Below are 21,948 nucleotides of genomic sequence, written 5' to 3'. Positions count from 1 at the left end.
CAGACACAGTTACATAATGGCACGAGGATTTCTGGGCTAAGGGAGGTTTACTCCCCCTCTTGAGCTGTTACCTTTTTCTCTCTCTTACTACTTCATCCTTCTATCCTCACACGAGCGCACAGAGACACGTACAAGAATACACACACGCGCACACGCTCGCTCTGTTCACTTGCCGTATGCCTAACGCGCACCTTCGTACACACACACACACACACACACACACACACACACACAACACAGACTGTTGTGTAATTCGCTGGCTTCCTGATCTTCTCTCTTGGATCAGTTTTTTTCGACCACATGATTTCAGACTGAAGGGAATATAGGAGATGTTGGCCGTCTTGATTAGGACATGACTGCCCCCTGTTGCCTCAGCGGAGAAACACACTTGTCTGGGTCGCTGCAGAGCAATTCATTTGTCACGTTCAGCCTTTTTCGATTCAATTCCGATGGACTTTAACACATTCTGCACATGCAAGAAGCAGCTGTTTGAACTACAGATGTCTGTTGAATGTTGACATAAAATGTCGAAACCAAAAGGATGAAGGATTTCTCGAGCGCTCTGCAGAAGCTGCACATCTAGCCTCATGTGTCTCCAACTTTAAAACATTAAACTGGCTGCCCTCTGCTGTCTGCTGAATGTCACCACACCTCTCTGGTAAACCGTACGTCTCACTCCCCATCCCCCCGAAGAAGCCTCTAATCACTTGATTCAATTTGAACGGATAATTAGACAGCGGCTGGACATACATAGGTAATGGTGTATGAGCTGTATCGATCCGCACGTTATTGCTGGTCCCATGTGTGGCAGAAGAACAGAGTGAATGATGGCGGTGGAGCCATGGCATTTAATGGCTCGCTTAGATGACAAATCAATGGCTCTTCTGGGGTGGAGGGGTGAAGGGGGGGGGGATTCAAACCATTAAATGCCATTACAGCAGGAGGAGGACAGATGGACGGGAAGACAACGAAAGCTAAGTGGAAGGTTAACGAGGTTTACTGGGTGCAGAGAAAAGTATTTCATTTAAACAATTTCGATTTATCTTCACAGCTCATTTTTGTGGCAGGTAATGCAAAAGAAACGAGAGGTACTTCACTGTTTGCACCAAACGGAAATGATAGTTTTCCACCAGGAATGCACTAATCCCACATTTTCCAGTCACAATAATAATATTTGGTCTTTGGGTATCAGCCGGTAGCGAGTAATCCAATTCCAGCCATTAATGAATAACTCACTGGAGTAGAAGTGACTGGGATCATTATTGTATGTGTAAGACAACATCCGGCTCCACTTAAACATTACTTTATGAAACAAAATATAACAAATAAATACATAGATATAAATGTACTGACTTGCTATTTATTAGAATAATGTTACCCCATACCAGATCGGCTCATTGTCAGTCAGAATCGGACCGATATCGGCATCGATGCATCTCTATTTTCCACTGACGGATGTTATACAAAAAGAAAATGTAACCGTTAAAAGAACGTTCTTGGAATTGCCTCACTCACTATCAACAACAATGTATATTATGTTCTGCCCTTGTGCATTGTAGTGTCACAAAGTGCAGTATATTTTCCAATCCGAGCACATGACATGGACACAAACCTAGACACGTTCATTGTGTTGCATTGAGACAGATGTCAGTCAACAACAGTATTGAAACAAGGGTACTAGATAAAATGAGGAACCAGGTGCTTTGGAAACCAACCAATTGCCTCCAAATCCTCCTCTCCCACCACCACTACAGCACACACACACAGACACACACGTGCATCAGTTAAAGAAAATGTGCAGAGATGGTACAGCCAGTCGAGCATTAAAGGCTTTCCCGTGTTTAAATTCCCAGCCTAGCTTTGATAATGTGGTTGGGAAGGCTTCAAGACAAGAGTGTGGCACTATGAATCTCAAGCAGGGCAATGCCGAGCACAAGGAGCACCTTAAAGTCTCCGAGATGACCTCAGCTAAGCAATCTCTATCATTTAAATCCCATTAAACTGCTATGAACCCCAAGGTTTTGACTGATTGCCTTTTTTGTTTCTAGCAGCAGCATCTGATTATAGAAACCATTAGGCCTCCTGTTTTGCAGACAAGAAGTATGTTTGTTTCTCAATGTGCACAAAACAACAGGAGGCAGACTAAATATCATAACACTTCATAGTAAAAGGGCCTTTGCAATAACAATCACTGCAGACACCGCTACAAAGGGCGCTCGTATTAGACTGAATGTCAAACCGATTAGCATTATTTGGCAGCTGGAAAAGAGAAATTCTTTGATATGTGTATTTTCAAAGCAACACAATACAGCTAACAACAGTCCAAACAACCTGGACCCGGGAGGGGGGCAAGTCTGGATAACCATGAAACGCATGCTAAACAAACTGGTAAATTGGTCTTGAATTAACACTAATAAACAAGGATGTCGTAGCCGGGTTTGCACTTCCGATGTTTGGAAATATCTTTGAGGCCCTCATGCATTTCAAAGACGAAAAGAATGTAGCTTTTATCCAAACAAAACCTCACGTCTCCAACCTAATCTCTTTTTGTGTGAACGACAACAAAATGCAATGTTCAGTATCACATTTCTCCCGTCGTGACAGGAAAAGCTGCGATTACACGAGGCTTTCCGGGTGTTGATAAATAATCCATAAAAATCCTAATCAGGTGTCCACACTCTTCCCAGTCGTGACTATAAACAGCCATCCCACTATATTAATCCTTCAATGGGAGTCATCCACAATGGCCCTTTGTGACTCAATATCTGTGTTCACCATCCGACTGCACCTCTAGATCAAAGAGGTTCTCTATTATTTACATGGCATTCATTACAGCACAGGGGCAGAAATGCCTGAATAAACACACAAACAATCCTCCGTCTGGTCGGCCAACAGCCCATTATCATGGGAGCACAATCGCTGGCAGCCACTGCTGGATACGGATTTCAGCTGACTTACTAATAACAGTAGTATGTGGAGAATAGTCCCCCAACAAATACCACATTTGATGCTGATTTAATTAAAAAAAAAATGAAATGGAAGTATGTATTCGTGGCCGTTTTTTTTTAAGATCTGCATCTTTAGTCGGAACCAGCAGGCTTACTTTAATTCAAAAGTAATATTGAGACGAGTACATCTTTTACAAGAAAGATGAGAGATTTGACAGCGATTGACAACCCCCAATGTTTGCTTTTGTTGACAAAGGAACAGTTGCTGCGTTCATGAGGTTATCCGGTTGTGGGTGTTGTTGTCGCTGGGCTCCCATGCTGTGTCATTGTCTTCCGGACTGTATTCGCTTACAAGGAAACAGAACATCCTGACACGGATTAAACCTCAGCCAAGTCGGCTGCTCTGCTCATGAACCAAAATCCTCCGGGGACAGATTTGGAGAACGTCAAACATGTTCATTTTGAGAGCCTCCCGCTAGTTACTGTTGATACATGAATAAAACTATACGGCGCAAGTACACACATACAGAAATTTAGAGACTGTCGGAGCAATCACAGCTTGACTAAAAACCGCAGGAGCCGAGGCATGGGAGGACTGCATCAGTAATAGATGGGGTTGTTAAAGAGAGACCAGCCAAAATCACCCAAAATAGTTCAGACATATGGAGGTCTGCTCACTCGTGTAAAAACGATATTTCATTCAGGTAGTTATAGTCAGAGTCCAACCTATTTGAGCAGCATACGCTCTCATTTCACAGCTGCTCTAATCAATATTGCATTAAAAATGGATGAAAACACTGTATTTAATGTGTAACCCACTTATTATTATCAAGTGACTCTCCTCTACAGGGCCTTTTACCATCTTTCAGCTAATTCTTTGGGTGTTGCGGCTCACAGCTGTACTGTTTTGCACTCGTCGCTCTCATCAGCTTTGTTTCACAGAAAAAGGTTAGCAACTAGCTGGTGAACATAGTCGATGGAGACCGAACGGAGATCGAGGGAAAGCGAATAATCTATTTGCATTCATCAGGTGGACACACAACTCATAATGAATGTTTGCTTATGCTCACCAGACTACGCCGACCTTAGAAACGTGATAATATGCGATATGTCAATCAATGCACGCCGTCTCTGTCAAGCGAAAAATATGACTAGGTTGGGTTTACAGCTAGCTGTGCTCAATCCAAGTGTCAAAAAAAAAACAATGACTGCAGGCTTAAATGATAAATATGTTGGGAATATAAGATTTCTGAATGACATGGAATTTTGCAACGCCTCACTATTTTGCCAACTGCAACGCCCAGCCCATTCTGAACCCATATGAAACCCAATCCTCTGAGCCCGACTGATCTAACGAAGATATATCCCTTTACACCACTGCAAGGTCAAGGGCAGGGGGGGCACTTGGCCGCCAGACGAGGATCTTCCTCCCTGCTGCAGCCAGTCATCTTCAACTACATTGGCTGAACGAGCCGACTGAGCTCACACCTCCCTCTGAATCAATAGAAACCGGATCACGGGTCCAGGGCAGAGGGGGGGGGAGAATTTAGAGATTGTTCTGGTCGGGTCCCACCAGTTAAAATAAGAACAAGACTGAATGGGCGCTTGGGTAGACAGTTAACAATGGCATAATTACATCGGCAAGTGCATAGATATATTCAGACATGAACAGGTTCAAGGTCTTATTCCACGCACCCCTGGAAGAAAGATTTACATTTACTGCTATATCCATCATTGTGCACTAGAACTGCAAAGATCAGTCAATTAATCATTAGTCAGTCAACAAAAAAATACTATTTTGCTAGAAGGATCATTTGATAAAGATAAAATGCCAAATATTATCTGGTTTTAGTTTCTCAAATGTCAAGATTGTTGTGCTCTTTGTCTCGTATGACTGAATATGTACGCATTTCTTTGGATTCTTGGTCACATAAAAGTAGTTATGTTATAATGTCGCATTTAGTTTAGGGAAATTGTGATGGACAATTTTCACAATGGTCTTCAATATTTTACAAACAAATCAATTCGTAAATAAATACCAACAGATTCATCACATCTAATACCAGTAATATTTTGCATAGATAGTGTCTATAACTACATCATTATCCTAACACTGATGGTGAGTCTATATATAGTTCACCTTTTTGTTCTATTCCATGCCACACGGAACGAACATCATGAGAGAAAATGCCACACCACGCAGCAAGAGATGATTTCATAAAGGTACTTGCTTCATCTGGAGTGTTTTCCCCCTATTGTGAGACAACGCTGATGAAAAATGTACTGTGTCACTATGGCAACCAGCAAAGTGGATGCAGAGACTTCAGTCTCCACAAGGCTGCAGTTCAGCAAGAACATATAGCGTACATGAGAGGAGGTCCTTCAATAAGATGCTCTCCATCTCTTAAGGGAAACATAAGGAGACGGTGAGGTGTGTGACCCACGCAGCCATCTTTTATGTCCAGAGGAATGATTGGTGCACGCTGGGGCATTCAAGTAGAGAAATGCTGAGGAGGCTTATGTTAATTCAACTGAAACGGCATGTTTTGAACCTGCAAGGCTTTCTGTAGCAATGAAGGGGAGTGCTGCTCTGGTAATTAAAAGCTTTCATTCCTCATTTCAGTGGCCGGCTGGTTTAATAGCGGAAATCTGTCAGCGCTGCTAAACCTTGGCGCAGCAGGAAGGACATGACAAGGCGATGACATCTCATATATCCAGTGAGAGGGGCAAATATATATCATGAAGTGAAAGGTGTAATGGTAGTCATATAAATCCAGAAAAGACCGCTTCTGACCAAATATGTAACGGTTTGCCTACTGTTACTGTCGTAGACTTGAGAGAAAAGCACAGAAACGAAATGGCGCAGACAATCGAGAGCTGCAATATATATGTATTTATGGGAATCTAGGGAGCCTGGCTGATAAATCTGACCTGCCATTAATATGTCAGTCTTCATAAGTTAAAACAGTATTAATATATTGATTTAGTTTCAGCTAAATCTGCATTTGCACTTGAATGGGCCTGAATGATTGCACCTTTTCTACTGCTAATCATTGGCAATGGCAATGGCTTCCATTTTTTTTGGCATGATGGGAATATCTGCCACCATTTGTTCTGCACTGCTGCATTCAATTCAGAAAATGACTGACAGGACATTGATTATTTCAGTCAAGTGAGTGACAACAATGGCCCTGGTTCCCAGTAGACGGGACTGGGACGACTCAGAGGGGCACTAATTTAACTGGAGAGATAAAGGTTTGACCAGCTATTTTTCGCCCTTCGAATCAAATTAATTCTCATGAGTGGCAGACAGATAACACACTCTGCAAGCTACTACCTAATAAAAGTATTTTGCTCAAACAGTATATCCAAGCCAAGCCACAAAGTTGAAACACACTTGATGTATTTCCTTTTCATCCTCAAGGGAATAAAGAAGTTTCCCTGCTCACACGCAGTAGAATTGCGAGCATGGGAATTCATTACCGCTTTTATATATTTATATATATAAGACAGTATAAATCTATAAATCAGATGGAGAGATGAAGAGCATCAGCTGCTGTCTGACCATGGAGTCACTAAGCAAATTAACTGATGCCCTTCAAAGTGACTACTAATGATTTGTGGAGTAAAAGAATAAACACATTATGTAAATATTGACAACAGTGGGAGCAAGCACACACAATTAACAGAACTCTTGAAAAACTAATTTTAAAAAAACATACCCTGCTTTGGTTTGTCAACATAGACATCCTGATGCAAACAGAAACATTGCAAATATGAGCAAAATGACTTATTGGCCAGACAGTGCCCTTTGTGAACATCACACATTCCAGTCACACACATCTGTCCACAGACGATGTCCTGTCACCGAGCAGGAGGCGGGCGTCAAGACTGCTAGCATACAAGCCATAGCTAACAATCAGCGTGAGGTTGAGTGAAGCCGGCTGAGGAGTCTCCCCCTACCTTTCAGCACCACCACCACCGCCTCGGCACCGGCAGCATCCTCCCCCTCCGCGCCGCCGCCGCCGCTGCTGCTGCTCGGGGGCTCGTCCCCCTCAAACAGCTGGTTCACCTCCCCCTGGATGTCCGAGGGGCGCCGGTCGCCGTCGCTCTTGCAGACGGTGAATCTCTGGCTCATGGTTGTCGCCGGTGAGACCAGCGAAGGGGTCTTCTTGCCACGGTGGCTGGTGGGAGGGGGGGTGGGTTGACGGACAAAGAAAGGCGGTAGGAAATTGCTCTTGCTTCTCTGGGTTATTGTAGTCCACCTTCTACCCGTCTGACGAGTTGACCTGAGACTACGCTGACCGGGGCGAGCAGCCGCTCTTTGTCGGGTAATTGGACGTATGATGCCGACTGGACCGTCTCATCAACCGGTGTCTGGTGCCGCCGCGCGCCCCTGGGTCCTAAAGCTGAAGAGTACCGTGTTTGTGGAGCCGTTTCAAGGAAAAATGTAAAACACACGCAAAAAAAAACCCAACACAAACACTTTTGTTCTACTTTACATTTAAAGCCGTATCGTGCAAACTATTTAATCTCGTATTATAATTTATTGTTAATGGTGGCCATTCAAAGCGAAGCAGCCAATCCCCGTTTCCGAATTGGCGTTGCTAGGCAACCAGAGAATATACGATGAAGATATGTTAGTAAAAGAAGCGCTGCTGAGTGGAAGTGTGTTTTTGTTGACAAATAGTTTGATGTGTAAATAATGCATTCAGAGAAAAAAAAGAAAAAAAAGAAACTGGATTACAAATGGCACTACTTCCATCCTACTTCTTTTTGGAAGCATGTGTTTTCCACATTCAACTGACAGATTTAGTTACTTTTTATATTATGAAATATAAATCAACGAATATATCATAATATTTTGTTATGGGTTAAGCTGCATTGTAGCATATCTAGTAATTAAAATCAAAATAAAGCTCCATCTTTACCAGCAAAGTTTAAGAAATGTGCACAATGCAATAATAGTAATAATAATCCAGTATGAATCAATCAATATTAATGAAATTAGGCTGCATACTTTATACTTATGCTAGTTAACGCTAAACTAATATATGACAGTACCTTTGTTCTTTGCAAAACAGCAGCGACCGGCCACTGAAAAGAAGCAATTCAACTTGATTTAATTTAATTTCACTATGATTTATTCTATTTCAATTGCTGGACAAATATGAGCTGTGGGGTGATTTACTGTAGAAGTGTAAAACAGGGTTATAGTGATGGACTGCTGCCCAGTACGACCAGTCTGATCTACTGGCAAGCTGCAGTCTCAAGGGCGCCTCAGCGGTGGTTATGTCAGGGTAAGTGTTGCTCTTTCACATTCTCCAGCCAAATAAGGCTCTCACAAACACACACTTTGACTTGTCATAATTGAAAAGGTTCATTAACAGTCCCATAAATCACGACAGTGAGCCGGCAGCGTCCCCAATAGCTGTTCCCAAAAACCATGAGTTAGTCATTCATTATTTATTTTTCTTAATATGTAAAAATGTCCTCTTGAAAGTAAAGCCTAATTTGTTCGGTCCAGAATCAAACCGTCACAATCAAGTATATTATCACACATAATAGTTTTTTAATTATTATCATTTAGCCAGATTAAGTTTTTTTGGATGAACATCAAATATAAGACCGTGGGGAAGAGCATACCCTGATTTAAATAAATGGTATATTCAGCTAAACCTAATGCAATCCAATTTGACGGATATGCTATAACTCTTTCACAAAGCTTTTCAGAATCATATATTTTGCTGTGTCATAGTGACGGGAAGGCAATTCTAGGGTGTCATGGATGCTGTGTTTGTGATTTCTAACTGTATATCAATATATTGAACAGTGTTTCCATTATTTTTGACTGAATGTATGTCAGTGATCCTACACATGGGGATTAACAGATTCACATTAACTGCAGTGTGTACATGTCATGTCCGCTTGATATAAAGCAAGTGTAACATTATTAACAGGGCTGTCTCTTTGCTATTAGCCTTAAATGTGTCAATACATTGTGTTAGTTAGCCAATTTTCACAGTAGCATTACACTTAAACTGCAATAGTATGCAGACACGATGAATATAATTAGTAACAGAAGTGTTTCATATGTGTGTTGTGAAGGGGTCTAACTTTTCAGAAATTACATGAACCGCTGTGCCACGCTTGGAGCCAATATTATACCTGTACTTTCATGTTGTCAAGAACTATAGAATATAGTGAATAGTAGCACATTCACCCCAAATGGGGCCGCCTTTGATAAACCAATTTAAAGTTGGGGCGAGAAGAAAAAGTTTTTGTTTGCAATCCAATCACTCAAAACAAATTGAATGCAATGGATAAAAGGGTAAACTCTTCTGTAAAAAAAAAAACTCACCTCCGTCAGGTTCATTTGTAGACACACTCATGTCATTTGATGTGAATCACAGAAACATTTAGTCTTTTCATTACAACTGGGAAGTCTATAAATGTGTTTCAGGTCTGTGAGCACACTGAGTTGCTGCACAGCGCTCTGCAGCAGTAAACAATATAAATCCTGGCTTCATTAAAAATGGAGAAGGTGTTTCTTTTGTGTGATTTTTAGCTTCCTGCTCTGGTCTGTAAATCACTTTGGTCAACAAGGATGTTTTTTTTTTAATGGGCTTTATCAAACTTTTTGATTGATGCCCATTTAAGAGGACATGGACCACGTTTCTTCGCAATCAATCTAACAATATTATTATTATTATTATTATTACTGTATTCTCTGAGCCACTGCACTTGGTAAAACTCAGGTTGATATATTCCAAGGAATATATATATATAAATATATTGCAGATTTTGACTCATAATCTTTTGTGAATGCAGAAAATTGACTGGAGAAAAGCACAGAAGGCTAAAACCCCATTCTATCTTGGTGCCATATCAGGACTAAAATATGTATGAAGTTACCAGTGTTAAACATTAAGTCTTTTAAAATTGGATTATGATCCTTGTCTGATAATGGGCGCAGCAGGTCTTGGGGTGCATTGGGCTCAAAAGGTTAACATTTGTATTGTCTTCTTGTTAATTTCAATCTGAGAAGACGAAGAAAGTGTCATTCTGGAGGAGGATTAACACCAACCAGAGAGACTTGGGGAATAACATGTTTTTCTAATAACATGACTTTCAACTCATTTCAATAGTTTTAATATCTGAACTATTATAAGGCATTTAAAAATTGGGTGACTTATTAGAGAGTATTGTAATGGAAGATTTTCTCAGTTGATCTGCTAAGGAGTAATGGAATCTCTGGATCAAAAATTGTCTTTAGTCTGTTTATTCTTGCAAGAAGAAACGGTCTGCCACAGCCACCCAAAGCAGTCTGCGACACACAATTCAATGAAACAACAGTCACAGCTCTCTTTTATACACGATGAGGTTCACACCTTCAAACCACGTGGAACAAAGGGAACAGTGGGTACCCGCCCATCCGAGACCTTTCGTCTCTTGGTCCTTGATTTCAAAGAAGTCACAATCTCCTTTGCCCTAGGAATTCAACACCCATCAGTTCACGAATTGTTTACGGCCCCCCCTCATATGCATACATAGGAAACAGTCCTTTGATTCACTTCCCCTCACACCGTCTGCTTCCAACATCACAGAGAAACATTTAAATCAGTTTAACATTGCAATACTATATTTTCCCATATCTACACAACATGCTTAAATGGTCTTGTTATTGTGGAGAGGTCTGTGTGTTTGTGTGTGTGCGTTTACTGCCATTAACAGCGCTTGCATTGCAAATAAGATGTAAGTGGAAATTATTGAATACCAAAACATGTACCAAAATGTGCAACGCGCCACACAGTCTGCATAAACACAACATAGGACCACATCTTTGGTGCAAGGATGTGGCTTTGTGGCTTACTTGGCCAGATAGCTTGTTTTTTAGTGACTCATATACGACTGCAACTGCGGTTAGATCTATTGTGGGACCCGTGAAAATATCGTATACATATTCTACTTTTAAATTTTTTTTTTTAAAAATCTAAAAGGCGGGGGATTTCCTTACATTTTTCACAAGAGAACATTCATGCTCAGACTCATAATCAGATTCGCTACACCATAGACCATAAAAGATAAAAGGATTCACAATGGATGTGCGTGAAGTGATCTACACGTTGTTGGAGGTGCTCATCGCCGTCAGCTGCTGTCTTGGTAATGCTCTGGTTGTTTTGGCGCTGTGGACCAGTAAAAGCATTCAACAGCCCACCTTCAGCCTTATTGTCTGTCTGGCTGTGGCCGACTTCATGGTTGGCTGTGTGGCCATCCCGTTGGCCGTGGTGATGGACGGACGAGTGAAGACTTCGTTCCACGGCTGTCTCTTCATCAGCTGTGTGGTCGTCCTGTTGACCCTCGTCTCAATTTTGTGTCTCACGGCTATTGCAGTGGACCGCTTCCTCCGGGTGAACATCCCTCTCAGGTCAGATTATTTCAGACGTACTAATACTTCCTGAATGCAGAACAAAAATGTCACCATCCGGGATTCAGTAATATCTTTTAGTAAAAGTACATGCAGTCATTGAACTGTAAGGTGGTTTATATCTTGAAAAAGGCTTTACGTTTTCATAACAAAATTTATATTTTTTAAACATTTTTTGAAATTTTCCTTTTGGTCAAAACACTCAAATACATAAATATGTGTTGAGGATACACCAACTGTTACTTTTCTGTTTTTAGGTACAAAAGGACAGTAACACAGAGACATTCTCGGCTTGTGGTTGCAGCATGTTGGCTTGTTGCAACACCACTGAGTTTTGCTCCAATGCTTGGATGGCCCAACCACAAAACCTTGTCTGAGTCAGTCAACTCTACTATTGTCTGCCGGTTTATTACCGTGATCCCCATGTCCTACCTGGTTTACTTTAACTTCTTTCTCTGCACCCTCACACCTCTGTTGGTGATGACTGTGTTGTACGGATACATCTTCTGCATCATCCGAGGAAACCTTCGAGAGAAACCAGGCAACGGTCCACAGAAACAGTCTCAGAACTACCTGCAGAAAGAGAAGCAGCTGGCAGGGTCTCTGTCTCTGGTCTTGGTTCTGTTTGCTCTGTCCTGGCTCCCTCTCCACATTATGAACTGCATTGTTTACTTTAAGCTGAATGACGTGCCCACAACGGCGATCTACGTCGGCATCCTGCTTTCTCACGCGAACTCGGCTGTGAACCCTGTCGTGTACGCGTTCAAGATACAAAAGATCAAGATGGCGTACCTGAAGCTCTGGAGACAGTATGTTGTATGTGGAGAAGAAAAGCAAGGACCTCAGAGCAGCCAGACGACAGACAACAATCTCAGCAACAGTAACATTAACAGCGTGGCCAAAAATTAGTAGAGACTAATTTCCATTGTTGTTCTCAATGATTGAATGATTATACAGGCGGTATTGATGAATGCAAAAATGTAACATATATAATTTAGCTGATTCATGTTTTTATTTTAGAAATGTTTAATTCACAGCATCAGTTTTGTTAACGTTTATTTTTTACTTTTAAGATCTTTAGTGATATTTAGTTTTGCATTTTGTTCTCTACATATATTTTGGGAGTCTTTACTTTTTGTCTGCTATGAACAAATAAGTCGTCCAGTTTCCACTGCTGTCAGTCTTTAAGCCGCTCTGGGCTAAGAACTCTCCTCATACTGTCCTCACTCGATCATCAATATTAAAGAAAAACCTCAAACAAGTGTACTTCCTGTTATGTGTTTGATTAAGAACACATAACATAGTTTCACACACACATAGTTTCAAGCCTAACAGGAACTAAGTATCATCTGTAACATTTATCTGATGGACAAAAATACTTTGCAGCTTGAACAGCTGCTTCATTAGACTTTGTTGCTGGCCATTAATCACATACTACTTTATACGATATGATGACAAAATGTATTTTAGTAAGAACTTCTTTTAATAAGAATATTTCTTTCATTTACTACACTGGCTCACTTTCAAGACAATCTTCACACAGCTTGCAACTAGCCTAAACGTGGCACAAAGATCTATTTACACATGTTGTTCACTAAATGAGTAAAATAATCTACTTTGTCACTGTATGTAATATTCATGTGATTATAGCGTCTCACCCGGAACATCATTCATTTTTGTGTCTATTACCATAAACAGAGTCCGTGCTCACAGGAACATCATTTCCTGGAAATATAAATTGCTTGTGAATAATTAAAATGTAATTTATAAACCAATTTTCTTCCATGCATTTGGATGACAGTGGGAATCGCAAAGATGGATTACTCGGGGAAACTACCAACCAAAACTATCTGAATGGCTAGAACGAGGTAAGTGAGCCCTGAGCCGTGACTTTGCAGCAGAAAAAAATAGGCACACTTATTTGAAATAGTTGAAATGGATGGTAGTGATACATAAATTTAGTCTAGGTTTGTATCGAAAAAGACTATCATCAACATGTAAAATGAGGGTGTGAGATCAGTGAAATAATTTCTCCCTGTGACTCTCATCGGGCTACTGGTGTACGGAGACCAACGTGCAAAGTGAATTCTGTCAGGAGGGATTATTTACAGCTTTTAGATCATATCGAATGTTTCAGTCATCCTTTCTCTTTCAGTCATTCACCGATCTCTGGTACGTGTTTTGATAGTTTGTTTAAAGTAAAACTCCAAAGTATCTCAATTCTGTATTACAGATAACAATATTACACATATTCTAGCAACCTAAAATGTTCTAATATGTATCTAGAAATGTCTTAGTATACAAGCAATGGTGTCATTTGATATATGCCGCCAAAAATCTATCATGTTTGAGTATGGTCATTATCAATAACATAATTATATGCTTATTCTGCATTAACTATCGAAACTAATACATATAAGATCGATACAATTATATGAAAAATATTTTATTTTCTTGCATATTTTCTGTTTATTTTGTATACACGGTGCGTGTGTGTGTGTGTGTGTTTGTGTGTGTGTGTGTGTGTGTGTGTGTGTGTGTGTGTGCTTTATAACTTCATTTTTTTCAATAAAGTTAGGCATTTTTGCTTAAGTAAGATTTTAAATGCAGTAATTTCCTTTGTTATGGTGTTGCAACTAAGACTTTCAACTCAGGCAGAGTGCACATAAAGTCAAACAAGTAAATATATGTAAAAAAAAAAAAAAAAAAAACATGTAAAAAATAATAATAATAATAAAATAATAATAAAATGCCACTCCCAGAGAATCTGGGAGTGGCATTGTCTTTGTTTCCACCTTGTACAACTTTTACTTTGTACTTTGATCCGATATAAAACATGAACATACCTCACAGTTAAACGTTCAAAGCCATTTGAGCCGCTGTAGTTGGACTGCTCCTGACAAAGGATCACTTTCACAAGTTAGCTGGGCGTAGTAAGTTTTTCATTAAAGTGCGTCGTTATAACGGAACTAACGGACAGGTGGGACCGCGAAGTGACATTTTAGCGTATTTTGTGGCCATTTAATGAGTAAAACGTTACACTCACAGGCTGTCGGGCCAGTACATTAGTTAAGTTAGCGTGACGTTGAGTTTCTTGTGACGGTAGAAAATGTAAACTGACGGTTCTACGGGGTTTCCGACGAACGGTTCTACGGGGTTTCCGCAAACAGTTCTACGGGGTTTCCGCAAACGGTTCTACGGGGTGTTCCGATCCAGTCCGAGTCCCTGTGAGGACCGACGCAGGTAACGTTATCCGGTGGTCATGTGGTAGACTTTAAAGCTGTGCCCGTGTTAACAGCTCGGGCTAGCAGTTTTTTTAAAAATTATAACTAGATAACGCTGGATACATAGAAACAGTGTAGCGCTGGTTGTCTTCACACTTACTTTCTGAATAACGACACCGACAGCGGGGCTACTGCACCGGGGCTACTTGTTCCGCTGTAGTAATACAGCACAGTATTGCTCATATGATAGAAGGAAGAAAAAAAAACAGTGGTTGCTGACTGATTCGGCTTTTTGCAGACATTGTCAGGAAGCACAACATATATAATACATATTTAGATTGTAATTATTATTTTGTTTATCTTTTAATGCCAAATAAATTATTAATTGTGTCTAAATATACTGGAAATAAATACCCACTCCATTTTCTCTGTTACCAAGATAAGATCTTCATAAAGTTAGTTCTGTCCAAAACCCCAAAATACTATATTTCTTATGATATGACAAAAAAAGAAGAAAAAAAATCATATCATTTGAGAATATGAAACTAGTCAAGTTTGGTGTTTTTACTTGATACATGGCTTAAATATGTAGGCCTGATATATTATGCAAAGTGTCTGTCATTCAAATAATTGTATTGCACTATTCGTTGGAACACTAATTTTAATTTAAATACTTGGCCAATATCTTTGAACATCCAGCAATTTTAACAGTATTATTTTAAAAGCATTAGATGCATCCGGCTCAACATGTTTCCATATGCAGATCTTGCTCGTGACAATTCTTGTGAGTTTTTTTTTGAGTCTGTGAGCTCATTTAATCTAAAAAATATATTATTTTCAATATTTTAATAAATATATTATTTAGATATTTCACATTGAATACAAGACTAGAGTGTGGCATAGTGTGACCAGTCTTCTTTAGACAAATGAAAACTATGAACACAAGCTTTGGTGACACAGATGCAAATTTGTGCTGCAACATTTCAAAATGAACAAACACACTTAAATAAAACACTTTATTTTTTCCAGAGTTCCACTTGGTCATGAAGCTGGTAATCCGCCGGTACCGTCCTTCAGACAAGGACCCAGTGTGCACCCTCTTCAGCGCCGGCATCCGGGAGCACATCCGCCCGTGTTTTCGCAACGCCATGACCAGCCCTCTCTACCTCGCCATCACCCTGGCTCTGTGTGTCGCCGGCCACCTGCTGGGCTCCGTGTTGGGGGCCGTGGCGCTGCCAGCAGCCTGGGTGGGCCTTGTGTACTACTGCTGTCACAAGCTATTCGCCGGCTACGTCAGTGAGAAACTCCAGACGGACATGCAGGACATCCCCGGGAACTATCTAAGCAAACCGGACAACTGTTTCTGGGTGGCGGAGGCCGAGGTTGACGGGACGACCCAGATCTTGGGTACGGTGGCTTTGGTGGCCAAACAAAGTGGGAAAGAGAGGTACGGAGAACTGTTCAGAATGATCATCTCATCGTCGTGCCGTCGGATGGGCCTGGGCCTCCGGATGACTCAGACTGTGGTTGACTTCTGTAAGGAGCGAGGCTTCTCCAAGGTGGTGCTGGAGACCAGCTCCACTCAGACCGCTGCTGTGTCCCTGTACAAGAAGCTGGGGTTCAGCCACGTCGTCTCTCACACCAAAACACATGATTGGATATTAAAGCTGTCCATGGTGTCGATTGTGATTATGGAAAAACAGCTGTAGCCCCTGTGATTAGTGTGTGAATGGGTGAAGGACATGTAGTGTTAAAGTGCTATACACGTACAAGTCCGGTCACCATTCATGAAATAGACGGAAAAGCTACTGTGATGCTCCTGTTATACTCCTCTTTATCCGTGGTTTAAGCTTATGCATAAATAATACTTGATGGACAAAATATTCTGTAAATGTCGACAGACACTCACAACACACATTCTCAGGTTAGTCTCGACCAACTCATGTGAATGTTTTAAACATAACACTGCTGTCTTACAGATTTTCCAACTGTTGATTATGCCTTCTTTTCTTTCAACTGCTGTGATTTTAATCCACAAGTTGCATGTTTTTTACAGAAAAAAAATTGAACAAAATAAAAGCACCTCAATTGGTTTTACACCGCTGTTGGTTTTTGCTTTCACTCATCATCATCCTCCTCTCAACACCTGCATGCATTGACTGCAACATGTTATAGCTCGGGTTCAAACATTGTCTGGATCTCTGCTGGTATTACATCACCAACAACAATCTAACAGGAATGATAAAGATATCACTTCTCCCACACAAACAGGTGCAACAAAACTAGCAGGAGGGTCACAGCGAGTCAAACAGTCTTTCACTCTCATCACTTGTACCTTGTTTAATTATTCACTACTCCCGATAAAATGGACACTCAATAGTTAATTTCTTGGACGGCCAAAGCAAAAGAATAAACAAGAATAATTTCTAATCATTGCACTTTATTTACTTTGCACACAGGTGGTTAAACAAGAAATGTCGAGGAGGTTACATTTAGTGAAACTATCTGTGTCTTAAAATTGTGAAACAGAAACAAATATTTGATCATTTCTACCCGTTCTAACCGCTCTGTTAGTTAAAGATACACATCTTATGTTTACCTTGGCATAGTAATTAAATTGGCCCCTAGGCCAAGAGGAGAAACCAGTCAACAATTCCTGCGAGTTTTGAACTTGACCTATTTGAATACTATGACATATCATCATAATATTTTAGGTAGACGTTTCTGACACTAAAAATGTGTGTCAACCAAGACAGCCCAACAATGTCCAGCGCTTTCAGCATCTCAGGGCGGATCTCATCCACCCCCGGCGCCTTGCCACCAAGGAGCTCTTTAACTACCTTAGTGACCTCTGCCAGGGATATGGGTGCACCCACCCTAAAGTCTTCAGCCTCTGCCCCCTCTCCAAGGTACATATTGGAGTTCCTCAAAGTGCTCTTTTCACCGCCCGATTGTCAGAGTAGCACCTTAGACACAAAATAAAATATACAACCATCATATAGAAACAGGGATGAAAGATATGTACAGCTTAATTTAGGACATAAATTACATTGAACTTAAATGATAGATAATGCAAAAATGCAAAGTATGTATGCATGTGTGTTTGTGTAGTGTGTGAAGTGTAGATAGACATAAACATGTACAGTGAATAATTAGTCTAAACAGTATCTGGCAAGAGGTAACTTATTGTAAAGTCGTATTGCTGTGGGCAGGAATGTTTTCCCGTATCTGTCCTTGTGACAGCGGAGCGTATTGAATCTTTTGGAGAAAGTGCTCTGCTGACCCTGCAGTAGGTGGGGAAGAGGGTGGTCCGGGTTGTCCAATATGGACAATAGTTTCTTCAGCGCCTTCCTCTCCACCACCTGTTCCAGATAAAGCCGGCCTTCTTAACCAGTTTGTTAAGTCTGTTGGTGTCACCGGCTCCAATGCTGCTCCCCCAGCAGACAATGCCAAAGTACAAGGCCACAATCGACTGGTAGAACATCTCCAGCTTCTTGCTGCACACATTGAAGAATCTAAGCTTCCTCAGGAAAAATAGTCAACTCATCCCCTTCTTGGACACAGCGTTGATGTTGGCCTTCCAGTTCAGTTTGCTGTCGATGCAGACACCCAGATACCTGTACTCCTCCACCATGTCCACGTCCTGTGGAGTGTGAGTCTATCTGACTGGGAACAGAGGTGAAGGTGTTAAGAGGTTTTGACTGTTGGTTGGTCGTAGGCTATGGCCCACAATATAGCCTTTTATTGTTCCCCAAGTAAACCACACAATAAGCAATACGTCTCGTAGCATTCCTGACCAAAGGTCACGACAATAACTTATGCCACTGATTACAGGGGCAATTGTCTCTGCCTTACAAGTCCTCCTTTAAATCACCACCTGACATAGGTTGGATCGTTCTGTCAGGTGGTGATTTAAAGGACGACCCAAACACAATCACAAGGGCAGGAAGTGCAGAGACACAGAGGACACAAGACTACACAATAAAACAGGAAACAGAAACTTATATCATGACAGTAGGTCTAGTTTTGATAGTTTAAGTTCCTTTTTTTTCTCAATAAAGTTATGCATTTTACCATTTTTAAGATTTTAAATATTCTAACAACCTAAAATGTTCTATATATAAATGTCTTAGTATACATGCAATGGTATCATTTGATATATGCCACAAAAACAAAAAATATCATATTTGAGGGTGTTAAATATCAATAACATAATCATATGCTTATTCTACATTAACTATTGAAACTAATACACATAACATCTGTACAATTACATGAAAAATATCTTATTTTCTTGCATAATTTGTATGTCTATTGTTTGTTTATTTTGTATGTATGTTCTGTGTGTGTGTGTGTGTGTGTGTGTGTGTGTGTGTGTGTGTGTGTGTGTGTGTGTGTGTGTGTGTGTGCTTTATATCCGTGATCTGGCCCGTCATCAACGTGTGCACTCACTGGGGAACATCGTAAATTCCTTACGCCACTGTTCACAGGAGCTCCTGTCTCTGCTTTATTAGTAGGCCTAGTTTTGATACTTTAAGTTTCTTCCAATAAAGTTATGCATTTTTGCTTCAGTAAGATTTTGAATGCAGTAATTCCCCTCGTTATGGTGTTGCAACTACGACTTCCACCTATGGCGAACTCGGGCCGAGTGCACATAAAGTTTCTAAGAAGTCTTAAAAAACGTCCAAATGTCATAAATGAAAAACATATTATCTACCATAGAATTATACAGAGACTCTGGGAGTGTCATAGTTTCCACCTTGTACAACATTTTCGCTGTACTTTGATCTGACATAAAACACGAACATATCTCACAGTTGAGTGAACTTTCAAAGCCCACCAGTGTCCCCGCGAGGGCAGCGTTCATTTGAGCCGCTAGTTGGACTGCGGTGCTCCTCGACTCAGGACCACTTTCACAAGTTGGCTGTGCTTCGTAAGTTAAGAAAGCATTATACATTATTACATTATTACATTATAGTGCGACGTTATAACGGAACTAGCGGACAGGTGGGACCGCGAAGTGACATTTCAGCGTGTTTTGCGGCCATTTGATGAGTAAAACGTTACACACACTCGCTGTCGGGCCTGTACGTTAGTTAAGTTAGCGTGACGTTGAGTTTCTTGTGACGGTAAAAAAAAAAACGTAAACTAACGGTTCTACGGGGTTTCCGACGAACGGTTCTACGGGGTGTTCTGATCCAGTCCGAGTCCCTGTGAGGACCGACGCCGGTAACGTTATCCGGTGGTCATGTGGTAGACTTTAAAGCTGTGACCTGCTCGGGCTAGCAGGGTTTTTTTTTATAACTAGATGAAGCTCGATACATAGAAACTTTTAGCTTTGGTTGTCTGCACACTTACTCTCTGAATAACAACACTGCATTGCTACTGCACGTTATTCGGCTGTAATAACAGCACATTAGGCTATTGATCATATGATGAAAAACAAAATGTGGTATCTGACTGATTTGGCTTTTTGCAGACATTGTCTGGGAGCACAACATCTGTGATACAAATTTACATTGTAATTATTATTTTGTTTATCTGTTAATGCCAAATACATTATTAATTTAGTCTAAAAATACGACCAAGATGAATTCTTCATGAAGTTAGTTCTGTCCAAAACCCCAAAATACTAAAATTTAGAATATATGACAAAAGAGAAAAAAAGCAAATCATCTCATTTGAGAATATGAAACTAGTAAAGTTTGGTGTTTTTACTTGATACATGGCTTAAATCGTAGGCCTGATACATTATACAAAGTGTCTGTCATTAACACAATTGTATTGTACTATTCGTTGGAACACTAATTTTAATTTAAATGCTTGGCCAATATCTTTAAACATCCATCAATTTCAAGAGGATTATTTTTAAAGCATACTACATAAATGCATCCAGCTCAACATGTTTCCATATGCCAATTTTGCTCGCGATATTTTTTTCAGAATCAGAAACGTTTTATTGCCACGTAAGTTATTACAAACGAGGAATTTGTCCTATCGGAAGGTGAATCATAAAACACAACAACAACAGCAGCAACAACAAGGAACATTAAACTGTACAAGTGAAAGTATAAAATTTGAGTTTTCTCTGTCTATGAGCTCATCTAATTTAAAAAATGTATTATTCTCAATAGTGAAATATATTATTTACATGCTTCACATTAAATACAAGACCAGAGTGTGGAATATTGGCCATGGTCTTCCACGGACAAATGAAAACTATGAACACAAGCTTTGGTGAAACAGATGCAAATGTGTGCTGCAACATCCCAAAATGAATGAACACACTCAAATAAAACATTTTACTTTATTTTTTCCAGAGTTCCACCTGGTCATGAAGCTGGTAATCCGCCGGTACCGTCCTTCAGACAAGGACCCAGTGTGCACCCTCTTCAGCGCCGGCATCCGGGAGCACATCCGCCCGTGTTTTCGCAACGCCATGACCAGCCCTCTCTACCTCGCCATCACCCTGGCTCTGTGTGTCGCCGGCCACCTGCTGGGCTCCGTGTTGGGGGCCGTGGCGCTGCCAGCAGCCTGGGTGGGCCTTGTGTACTACTGCTGTCACAAGCTATTCGCCAGCTACGTCAGTGAGAAACTCCAGACGGACATGCAGGACATCCCCGGGAGCTATCTAAGCAAACCGGACGACTGTTTCTGGGTGGCGGAGGCCGAGGTTGACGGGACGACCCAGATCTTGGGTACGGCGGCTTTGGTGGCCAAACAAAGTGGGAAAGAGAGGTACGGAGAACTGTTCAGAATGATCATCTCATCGTCGTGCCGTCGGATGGGCCTGGGCCTCCGGATGACTCAGACTGTGGTTGACTTCTGTAAGGAGCGAGGCTTCTCCAAGGTGGTGCTGGAGACCAGCTCCACTCAGACCGCTGCTGTGTCCCTGTACAAGAAGCTGGGGTTCAGCCACGTCGTCTCTCACACCAAAACACATGCATCTAATTGGGTAGTGAAGCTGTCCATGGTGTCGATTTTGGTTATGGAAAAACAGCTGTAGCCCCTGTCATCAGTGTGTGAATGGGTGAAGGTCATGTAGTGTTAAAGTGCTATACACGTACAAGTCCAGTCAGCATTCATGAAATAGACGGAAAAGCTTGGTTGGTTAATTGAGGTAATGTGTACATATTATACAAGTTGATTTGTGCAGTAAGTGTAGTTTTGGTCTACAAACACTCACAACACACATTCTCATTTTAGTCTACGTTAAACCAAGTTATCTGAATGTTTTAAACACTGCTGTTCTTATTTGTTCCTAAAACTGGTGATGTCTTATTCTTTTTTTTTTTCAACTGCTGTGATTTTAATCCACAAATGACCAATTATATGTTTTTTACAAAAA

At 40.9% G+C, this 21,948-nt stretch overlaps 4 protein-coding genes across 7 annotated transcripts in view; 3 read left to right on the top strand and 1 right to left on the bottom strand.

The window, feature by feature from the left end:
- Positions 1 to 7,444, bottom strand: part of slc12a5a (solute carrier family 12 member 5a) — a 145,243-nt gene extending 137,799 nt beyond the window's left edge. Inside the window, exon 1 of one of the 4 annotated variants that reach the window (XM_068594993.1) lies at positions 6,912 to 7,444. In XM_068594993.1, coding sequence (XP_068451094.1) covers positions 6,912 to 7,086 — 175 coding nt within the window. In that variant the 5' untranslated portion in view covers positions 7,087 to 7,444. The remainder of the gene's footprint in view (positions 1 to 6,911) is intronic. The other 3 variants (XM_068594992.1, XM_068594995.1, XM_068594994.1) reach the window with 3 other exon arrangements.
- Positions 7,445 to 11,047: 3,603 nt separating this feature from the next.
- LOC137796091 (adenosine receptor A1-like) lies at positions 11,048 to 12,285 on the top strand. Its single transcript, XM_068593774.1, has 2 exons — positions 11,048 to 11,376; positions 11,634 to 12,285. The coding sequence occupies exons 1-2, from the start codon at positions 11,048 to 11,050 to the stop codon at positions 12,283 to 12,285; spliced, it is 981 nt and encodes a 326-aa protein (XP_068449875.1).
- Positions 12,286 to 14,580: 2,295 nt separating this feature from the next.
- LOC137796883 (putative N-acetyltransferase 8B) lies at positions 14,581 to 16,616 on the top strand. The gene is made up of 2 exons (XM_068595109.1): positions 14,581 to 14,619; positions 15,630 to 16,616. Exon 2 carries the CDS (start codon positions 15,644 to 15,646, stop codon positions 16,307 to 16,309), a length of 666 nt encoding a protein of 221 aa, XP_068451210.1. The 5' UTR covers positions 14,581 to 14,619; positions 15,630 to 15,643; the 3' UTR covers positions 16,310 to 16,616.
- A 2,894-nt stretch (positions 16,617 to 19,510) lies between these two features.
- Positions 19,511 to 21,864, top strand: LOC137796885 (putative N-acetyltransferase 8B). The gene is made up of 2 exons (XM_068595111.1): positions 19,511 to 19,533; positions 20,921 to 21,864. The coding sequence occupies exon 2, from the start codon at positions 20,935 to 20,937 to the stop codon at positions 21,604 to 21,606; it is 672 nt and encodes a 223-aa protein (XP_068451212.1). The 5' UTR covers positions 19,511 to 19,533; positions 20,921 to 20,934; the 3' UTR covers positions 21,607 to 21,864.
- The last annotated feature ends 84 nt before the right edge of the window (positions 21,865 to 21,948 follow it).

The sequence above is a fragment of the Clinocottus analis genome, unplaced genomic scaffold (genome assembly GCF_023055335.1).
Source record: "Clinocottus analis isolate CAN_PGR_092001 unplaced genomic scaffold, fCliAna1.0.p SCAF_3, whole genome shotgun sequence".
Classification (NCBI taxonomy): Eukaryota; Metazoa; Chordata; class Actinopteri; order Perciformes; family Cottidae; genus Clinocottus; species Clinocottus analis.
Note: the sequence above shows the minus strand (reverse complement) of the source record. Positions and strands in the feature narration are given on the sequence as shown.